Consider the following 9,905-nt stretch of genomic DNA (forward strand, 5'->3'; position numbering starts at 1 on the left):
CCGATCTGGGATCTTGACTTCTTGAGCCTCTAGAGATCGCAATTATTATCCGATTTGCCTGAAATTTTGTACGACGGATCCTCTCATGACCATCAACAAACGTGTTTATTATGGTCTGAATCGGTCTATAGCCCGATACAGATCCCATAAAAATCGTTCTCTCTATTTTACTTCGTGAGCCCCAATGGGCGCAATTCTTATACGAATTGGCTGAAATTTTACACAGGTCTCCAACATATAATTAAATTGTGGTCCGAACCGGACCATATCTTGATATCGTTTTAATAGCAGAGCAACTCTTTTCTTATATCCTTTTTTGCCTAAGAAGAGATGCCGGGAAAATAACTCGACAAATGCGATCCATGGTGGAGGGTATATAAGATTCGGCCCGGCCGAACTTAGCACGCTTTTATTTGTTTATGTTCATATGTACATACATATATTGCTTATACAGTTATTTCAAAATGAACATAATTTTTGTTCGATTTCAAGAAAGCCTTATGAATATTAGCATTAATGGCAACATCAATAATATTGGTACTGCTAAAATAGTCTAGCGTCACAACATTGGCCGTCTTGCCCCAGGGACCGCGTAGCCAATTGGATACTTTGCTGTTGATGTGTAATGCACGCTCTTTGGCTGTTTGTAACTTTTCCATGTTCTGTAAATTAATTTGAAAAGCATTTCGATAGATTATTCAAACAATTAGATACAATGTGAAAATCAAAGAAAACATACCAAAGATTGTTCCATACTTTTGATGGCATTAAATGTCCAGCCTTCATCTTGTACTGGTGATGATTTCTTTTTGCTAAAAAGAAGCCGCATATAATCCAAAGCCTGCGAGGTGTTCATGAAACCGGTAGAGAAACGTTTCCAAGGCTGGCATAATATTGGAGATTCTATAAGGAAAAGAGTATTAGAGTGTTCAGTTGTAGTATTTGAGTCACAATCGCATTTTTTTTCTTTTTTTGATAAAAAGACCCCTCATGCAATCCAATGTTTGGCAGGTTGCGTTAATAAAATGAATATGGGTCGAAACTATGCAATGTGTCAACAAGGTTAGATAAGGTTATTGCTTTGTATTGTTCAAACATTTTTGTTGCTTATCATACCATTTGCCGGATGCGGCAACTCGTCCAATGGATAAAGGATTATGATTGTTCTATTGGTATTGACAATGTCATCAATGGTTAAATTATAACAAGGCACCGTTGAATCATTATGTTGGTACGCCAACGAGCCTAGTTCACGGTTGATCATTGAGTACAGTTCCATATGCACTTCCGGACGTTTATAAAACCCTAAAAAAGGGTATACACACAACTCACATTTATGTTTTATTAAGAAGGATCTAGGTACAATAAAATACTCACCAATAGGAAATGAGCTAAAGTCTAATATAACTACCTCACCGGAAAGGGCAACAAATTTTCGAACATCCTTTAAAATAAAACGCAATTGATTGATGAACATATTTTCGTTGACAATCCAAAATTTTTCGGGATTGAGAGGATCACTGGAACTGCTTGCCTTATAAACCCTAGGTAAAGAAAAAGTAAATGTAAAAAAAAAAATTATGTAAAAATGCTCTTTTAAAGTCTAGCATTTAGTGACATTTACCCTATGCTAAGATCCAAATATCTTATACCAAAAACCAATTGCGACCAAACATCAAAATATTGTGAAATGGCATGTTCTTTAATGAAAATCGACTTGGTAGCACCATAATTTGTAAGATAGGCTCCAGAAGCATGGGTTCCTGCAATATATACAATAGAAACAAATTAAAAGGGTGTTAAGTTGGACTGGACCGAGCTTGAAATTTGCTTAGATATTTCATATTGATGTAGGTCCTTGAGGATGGCAAATGGGCCATATCGGATCAGATTTGTATATAGCTCCCACATATATAATGGTCCTTCGAGTTGACTTATTGAGCCCCTAGAAGCCGCAATCGTTATCCGATTTGGCTGACATTTTACACGAAGTGCTCTGTGTAATTGTGCCAAGTATCGTTTAAATCGGTCTATAACCTGATATAGCTCCCATATAAAACGTTCTCTCCATTTGACTTCTTGAACACCTTAAAGCACCAATTGTTACCCGATTCGGCTGAATTTTTGCCAGTAGTGGTATGTAAAGTCCAAATCTGTATGTCGATAATCGGATATAGCTCCCATATAAACAAAATATCTCCCGATTAGTCTTCTAAGCCCCCAAAAAGTTTAAATTTTTACCTAATTTGGCAGAAATTTGGTACATATAATACGCATGGCTCAATTGTGGTCTACGCGGATGCTAAGACATAAATGTTGGCATTGAAATATTCTCCTATTAAGTATATATATTCTTAATCGTGGTAAAAATCTAAGACGATCTAGCCATGTCCGTTCGTCTGTCTGTTGAAATCACACTACAGTCTTTAAAAATAGAGATATTGAGCTGAAACTTTGCACAAATTCTTTTTTTGTCTATAGGCAGGTTAAGTTCGAAAATGGGCTATATCGGACTATATCTTGATATAGCCCCCATATAGACCGATCTGCCGATTTAAGATCTTAGGGCCATAAAAGCCAATGCTATTATTCGATTTCGTCAAAAATTTGGGACAGTGAGTTGTGTTAAGTCCTTCGACATACTTTTTATAGCCTCCACCATAGGATGGGGGTATACTAAATTCATCATTCCGTTTATTCTTGATCGTCATGATATTTTAAATTGATTAAGCTGTGTCCGTCCGTCTGTGTGTCGAAAGCAAGCTAACTTTCCAAGGAGTTAAGCTAGGCGATCTATGGGTCTTGACTTCTTGAGACTATAGAGCAGATAATTCTTATCCGATTTGGCTTAAATTTTGCACATACCGTTGAGGAATGACTGAATTCAACAACTGTGCCAAGTTCGGTATAAATCAGTCCATAACCTGATATAGCTGCCATATAAACTGATCTCCCGATTGGACTTATTGAGCTTCTAGAGGGCGCAATTCTTATCCAATTTGGTTAAAATTTAGCATGTGTCGTTTTGGTATGACTTCCAACAACTGTTTTAAATATGGTCTAAATCTTTTGATAACCAGATATAGTTGTCATATAAACCGATCTCCCAATGTGATATTCTGAGGCGCAATTTTTACTCAATTTGTTTGTAATTTTTAAGGTGGTATTTTTCGGTATCTTCTAACAGCCCTCCATGGTGGAGGGTAATAAGATTCGGCCCTACCGAACTAAGCACGCTTTGACATGTTTAATTTGGCCCAGATCGGTCCAGATTTGGATGTAGCCCCCATATAGACCGATCTGCCGTTTAAGGTCTTAGGCCAGTAAAAGCCACATTTATTATCCGATTTTGTTGAAATTTGGGACATACATCTCGCACTTATTGTCCGATTTCGTCAAAAGTTGGGACATCTAGTTGTGTTAGACCACTCGAAATACTTCTTCAATTTGGTCCAGATCGGTCCAGATTTGAATATAACTGCCATATAGACCGATCTCTCGATTTAAGGTCTTGGACCCATAAAAGGCACATTTATTGTTCGACTTCGCCAAAAGTTGTGACAGTGAGTTGTGTTAGTCCCTTCGACATCCTTCTTCTATTTGACTCAGATCAGTCCAGTCCATATAGACCGATCTCTCGATTTAAGGTCTTGGGCCCATATAAGCTATATTTATTATCCAATTTGCTGAAATTTGAGACAGTGAGTTGTGTTAAGGTATTTTTCAGTCATGATGTCTCTCTTCTGCCTCTACCACGTCTTCCATCAACGTTTCCCTTGGGAATTGCTTGCAAAATTATGTATTTGTTATTTCTCATGGCGTGTCCTAGATATGAGAGTTTTCGTATAAAGAATACCCACCACCATAGAATGGGGTATACTAATCTGGTCATTCCGTTTGTAACACCTCGAAATATTCGTCTAAAACCCCATAAAGTATATATATTCTTGATCGTCTCGACGCTCTGAGTCGATCTAGCCATGGCCGTTGCACATTGTGTTCTGTTATGGCTTCCAACAACTGTGCCAAATAGGGTCTAAATCGGACACGAACCTGATATAGCTCCCATATAAACTGATCTCCCGATTTGAAATATTAAGCAGTCGTCCTGTTATTTTGATTGGCATTGTCCTATCTGACATTGGGGCATATCCTGTGACACATGCGGCTATCTGGTTTTGTACCCACTCCTGTTCTCTGAACTCCGCTTTGATTCCCTGAATGGTAGACTGTAAAGTTCTCCGATTTAAGTTCGCCGCCTTCCTTCCACCAACTTTCGCTAACGCCTAATATGTCTTTTTGCAGACGATTCATTTCACTGATAGCGTTGTTTAGATTTCCGGTCTCGTAGAGACTACGGATAATTCAAATTCCAATGGTAAGTTTTCGTTTTGCCTTTCCTCGGGGGATTCTTAGCACCTTCTTTTGGCCGGAGACTGAGGGCCCTATGTTTTTGATTGTATTATGCATGTTGTACGATTTTCAAGGAATATTACTTCAGTGGTTCCCGTTGCCTTCTGAAAGGTTTAAAGTATTCCTTCTGACAATCAGCCGCTCCTCTGGAGTACAGAAGCTGTTTGCAGTCGCCCAATTTGAGAACAGATACTACGATCGTAAGACTATTGGTTATTGAATGGCCCAAATTGGTCGCCATGTTGATTAAAGCTTCAAACAACACTCAGAATTTAAATGGAATAGTTTGCCAGTAGCATTCGTCTGAGTCGTTAAGACTCTAATCCGCTGCTGCTTATTTAATTCGCAGCTGCACTGCATACTACAGGTGCTCCGACTATCCGCAAACTGTGGAGGTGTCCCGTAGAACCCAGCTGTGCTTCCCAAAAGGGTGGGCCGTGACCTTAAATTGTTGGAAACCTTTATAGCTTTAGTACGATGGACTCAGGTCTATGCCTCCTAATGCAAACAAGCCTGCGTCTATTATATTCAGGTGCAATTTCTCATCTTGGGAGACATGTTTTTACAATAAATATCAGTGTAGGTGACTATGCTTTCTATTAAATCATACCTAATCCGAGGGTATTGGCCAGCACTTAACATAATGAAAATTCGTATACCCAAGAAAAATAAATTTGAAGCCCACTTTCCTCATCAAAATTCCCGTACCCCAATCAACAAAAAAGAACCCCTGTTTGGGGAAATTTCCCGTAATCTGACAACACTGTATGTTTAGATTTCTAAACATGGGATATTAGTTGATGTGTGTCATGGAAATGTTTTAGCCTTGAGAACGAATAGATAAGATACTTTCCATTTTTTGTTTATTTTAAAGGATAGTTTTAAGGGCAGGCATAAATGTGATAAGAGTTTATATTTTTACCTAGCCAACGCATCGCACAGGGATAAGTGGAAGATAGTTTTTAATGTGCGTAGATAAGGAAATAGTTAGGGATTATCAGAAAACACAGCGGTCTGAATGGCAAGCATATGGCTTGCAGCTGGACAAATTTATTTAGTATCTGCATAGGATGTTTATCGTCTTTGTTTATGATCTTATTTTCCCAAAGTGATTATTTTTAGATTTGCCTGCCTTTCTTAGGATATTTAGTTTGTAGTTAGTTTTAAGTTTATATATAAGGATGAGATTTTGAAGAAATAAATGAGTATCAAAAAAGTACTCCGGGATTAAACTCGTTTTATTCACTGTATATGTCTAAGAATCCCCTGTTTGGGGAAAGAATCCCCTGGTTGGGGAAATTTGTCCTTGCCTGACAACACTGTATACGTTCAAGACTGCTCGATTTGCAGTTTAGGCGTCGACATATTTATGAAGGACGTCTTTGCCCCATACCTGTTCCCAAAAAAGTTGGGAATGCTAAAAGTTGTACTAATTTTTTTCTTACCCGGTATAAACAAATTCTTCAACTGCATTCGTCCCATACCCTCGTGACTTCTCATCCAATTGGGATAGATTTTCAAGCATTCTACACTTAACAATTCGTTGCCACGAAAACTGGCCACATAATAATCAAGACACTTCATTTTCTTGTAGTGTGGCACATTCTCGGTGTTATCGTTGCGATTCCATCCCAGGGGGAATTTTAATTTACCCACTTTCTGTTTAATGGCTAGACGATGAATGCCATCGCTGACATTCTGAATGCGTATATAGGGATCCAAAAGGATTGATGAGGGTTCTTCGGTGTAAATGCCATACCATTCTGGACGAACATAACAATCAGAGGCCCAGTTGAGTTGCAAGGCGGATTCCTGATATATTTTGCCATCCAAACCAATAGTCAAATAAATGGGACAAGCTATGGAGTGAATACAAAAAAAGCTCTTATTAACCTCTGAAGGAAATTGCAGCACTGCTTGCACACTCTACCTTGAGCAACGGTGCTTATGATTAATTCTCCAATAAAGGAAAACTGAAGAAAAAATCTTACGATTTTCCAAAACATTTTGCTAGCTCAAAAACCAAAGAAATCTTTACTTGTCGGTATTCGCTTTGAAACTGTAGCAATAAAATCCCCGACAAATTGCCACTCAAAAACTCAAGTGAGATTATTCTATTAAAATTAATTTAGACAATCTTATTTGCCATCATACAGGGTGATTAAGTCTACCGCCATTGTTAAGCGTCAATCTTTGAAAATGCTGTAAGCGAAATGAGTGACTTTGTACATAATTTTGAGAAAAATCGCTAATAGGATGCCCCATCTACTCATATTATCGGATGAGAGTAGAACTTTGAAATGCAGAAAATGAAAAATTTTAAAATAAGAATAGTGCTTGAAACTTGATTCTCATATAATTTGGTTGTCATACAAAATTTTGCCAAATTTTGGATTTTTTGGACAGTTTTGTTGAAATTTGTGTTACAGCGACAATATTGCGGAAATTTTAACGACAGAGTAAATTCATTGAGCTTTTAGGGGCTTTAGACACTTCAGCGACATATCGGTCGATATGGCAGCAATATCCAAATATGGCCCGATCTTAACCATATTTGGTTTGGATGTTGGGAGGATTATAATCAATAAAATAAATCACTGTTCCAACTTTCAGCGCAAACGGGTTATAAGAAAAGGTTTTATGATTTTCATACCCTTTATCGGCAGATCGGTCTATATGGCAGCTATATCTTAATAAAGTCCGATCTGAACCATATTTGGTATGTATGTTGGGAGGATTACCGTTTCAAATTTCAGCGGGACCGGGTCATAAATGCAGCTTTTATGGGCCTTAGACCCTTTACCGGCAGTTCGGTCTAATGGCAGTTAGAACCAAATATAGCCGGATCTGAACTATATTTAGGTCGGATGTTGGGAGGCGTAAAACAACTCACTGTATCAAATTTCAACGAAATCGGGTAATAATAAAGCCTTCAGGGCTTTAGACCCTGTTTCCTGTTTCAAGTTAAAGCGAAATCGGGTAATTAATTAAGGTTTTATGGGCCTTTGACCCTTTATCGGCAGATCGGTCTATATTTCAATATAGTCCGATCTGAGCCATATTTGGGTCCTAAAGGCCTAAAATCCTCCCGACACCCGACTTACTGTTTTAAGTGAAAGCGAAATCGGGTAATTAATTAAGGTTTTATGGGCCTTAGACCCTTTATCGGCAGATCGGTCTATATTAAAATATAGTTCGATCTGAACCATATTTGGGTCGGATGTCGGGAGGCTTAAAACAACTCATTGTTTCAAATTTTAGCGGAATCGAGTAATAAATAAAGTTTTCATGGGCTTTAGACCCTTTTCGGCAGATAGGTCTATATGGAAGCTATATCTAAATACAGTCTGATCTTAACCATATTTGGTTCGGATGTCGGGAGGCTTCAAACAATTCACTACTTAAAATTTAAGCGAAATCGGACAAAAATATAGCTTTCATGGTCTTCAGCACCGTAATGGGTAGATCAGTCTATATGGCAGCTATATCGAAGTATAGTCCGATCAGAACTATATGTTTCAAATTTCAGCGAAATCGGGTATTAAATGCAGCTTTTATGGGCCTTAGACCCTTAATCGGCAGATCGGTTCTACATGGCAGCTATATCTCAATATAGTCCGATCTGAAACATATTCAAGTCGTATGTCGGGAGACTCACTGTTACAAATTTTAGCGAAATCAAATAAAAGAAGAAGGAGAAATAAAAGAAGCTTTTATGGGCTTCAGACCATTTATCGGCAGATCGGTCTATACAGCAGCTATATCTAATTATGGTCCGATTTGGCCCTTTCAGGAACAGCGTGCAGCAAAAAGACGTATTTATGCCAAATTTCAGCTTGGACAGACACACGGACATCGTTAAATCGCCTTAGAATCTTACGACGATCCGAAATATATAAACTGTTACAAAAGGAATGACTAAATGAATACATCCCTAGAGATAGGTTTCTACCGGGTAAATACCCAACTCTTGGGTATTTATTGGATAAATACCCAACAAATATCTTTTTGGGTATTTGTTTGGGTATTAATAATTTTGAACATATCTTGGGTATAAACAAATTTTATCAAAATCGGATGAAAAATCTGGTCGTTTTATCTGCTCAATACACTTTTTCGGGAGATCGGTCTATACGGCAGCTATATCCAAATATGGTCCGTTCTGGACGATATTAAACAAAAAATTTTGAAGGGTACAGGAAATCGCTGTGCCAAATTTCATTAAAATAGGATAAACAAGTAAAAGCGTGCTAAGTTCGGCCGGGCCGAATCTTATATACCCTCCACCATGGATCGCATTTGTAGAGTTCTTTTCCCTGCATCTCTTCTTAGGCAAAAAAGGATATAAGAAAAGATTTGCTCTGCTATTAGAGCGATATCAAGACATGATCCGGTTTGGACCACAATTAAAGTATATGTTGGAGACCTGTGTAAAATGTCAGTCAATTCGAATAAGAATTGCGCCCTTTAGGGGCTCAAGAAGTAAAATACAGCGATCGATTTATATGGGAGCTGTGTCGGGCTATAGACCGATTCAGACCATATTAAACACGTATGTTGATGGTCATGAGAGGGTACAAAATTTCAGGCAAATCGGATAAGAATTGCGACCTCTAGAGGCTCAAGAAGTCAAGATCCCAGATCGATTTATATGGCAGCTATATCAGGTTATGAACCGATTTGAACCTTTTTTGACACAGTTGTTGAAAGTAAGAATAAAATATGTCATGCAAAATTTCAGCCAAATCGGATAGGAATTGCGCCCTCTAGAAGCTCAAGAAGTCAAGTCCCCAGATCTGTTTATATGAGAGCTGGTCCATAACCTGGACCAATTTGAACCATACTTGGCACAGTTGTTGGATACCATAACAAAACATGTCGTGCAAAATTTCATTCCAATCGCATAAGAATTGCGCACTCTAGAGGCTCAAGAAGTCAAGACCCAAGACCGGTTTATATGGCAGCTATATCAAAACGTGAACCGATATGGCCCATTTACTATACCAACCGACCTACACTAATAGGAAGTATTTGTGCAAAATTTCAAGCAGCTAGCTTTACTCCTTCGGAAGTTAGCGTGCTTTCGACAGACAGACGAAAGCTAGTATGAATTGTTTTGGTTTGACCATCAACAACTGTGCCAAGTATGGTCCAAATCGGTTTATAACCTGATATAGTTCCCATATAACCCGATTTGGACCAAATTGGAGACGGATATTGAAAGGTCGAATAAGTAAGAGACACTGTTCAGTTTTGTAAAACAAAATATTAGTCTTTTTGGTAGCCATATCCAAATATAGACCGATCTGACCCATATACGACACGGATGTCGAAAAGCCTAACATAAGTGACTGTGTCAAATTTGAGCGAAATCGGATTATTAATGTGCCTTTTATGGGGCAAAGACTTTAAATGGAGAGATCGGTCTATATGGCAGCTATATACAAATCTAAACCGATCTGAGCCAAATTGTAGAAGAATGTCAAAGGCCC

The 9,905-nt window shown here is 38.2% G+C and overlaps 1 protein-coding gene across 1 annotated transcript; it reads right to left on the reverse strand.

Annotated features, from left to right (window-relative positions):
* Positions 1-361: 361 nt before the first annotated feature.
* On the reverse strand, positions 362-6,486 carry LOC106087092 (uncharacterized). The gene is made up of 7 exons (XM_013252000.2): positions 6,344-6,486; positions 5,859-6,272; positions 1,625-1,763; positions 1,378-1,544; positions 1,117-1,305; positions 740-903; positions 362-662 (listed from the first exon to the last, which is right to left on the reverse strand). The coding sequence occupies exons 1-7, from the start codon at positions 6,417-6,419 to the stop codon at positions 447-449; spliced, it is 1,365 nt and encodes a 454-aa protein (XP_013107454.2). The 5' UTR covers positions 6,420-6,486; the 3' UTR covers positions 362-446.
* Between the last annotated feature and the right edge of the window lie 3,419 nt (positions 6,487-9,905).

This window comes from Stomoxys calcitrans, chromosome 1 (genome assembly GCF_963082655.1).
Source record: "Stomoxys calcitrans chromosome 1, idStoCalc2.1, whole genome shotgun sequence".
In the NCBI taxonomy this organism is placed as follows: domain Eukaryota; kingdom Metazoa; phylum Arthropoda; class Insecta; order Diptera; family Muscidae; genus Stomoxys; species Stomoxys calcitrans.

Excerpts from the sequence above, each read along its gene's own strand:
- LOC106087092 (XM_013252000.2), bottom strand. The coding sequence starts at position 6,419 with ATGTTTTGGAAAATCGTAAGATTTTTTCTTCAGTTTTCCTTTATTGGA. Across the intron at positions 1,764-5,858 it reads GAAGAATTTGTTTATACCGG|GAACCCATGCTTCTGGAGCC; the intron begins GTAAGAAAAAAA and ends TATATATTGCAG. Across the intron at positions 1,545-1,624 it reads TATTTGGATCTTAGCATAGG|GGTTTATAAGGCAAGCAGTT; the intron begins GTAAATGTCACT and ends TTCTTTACCTAG.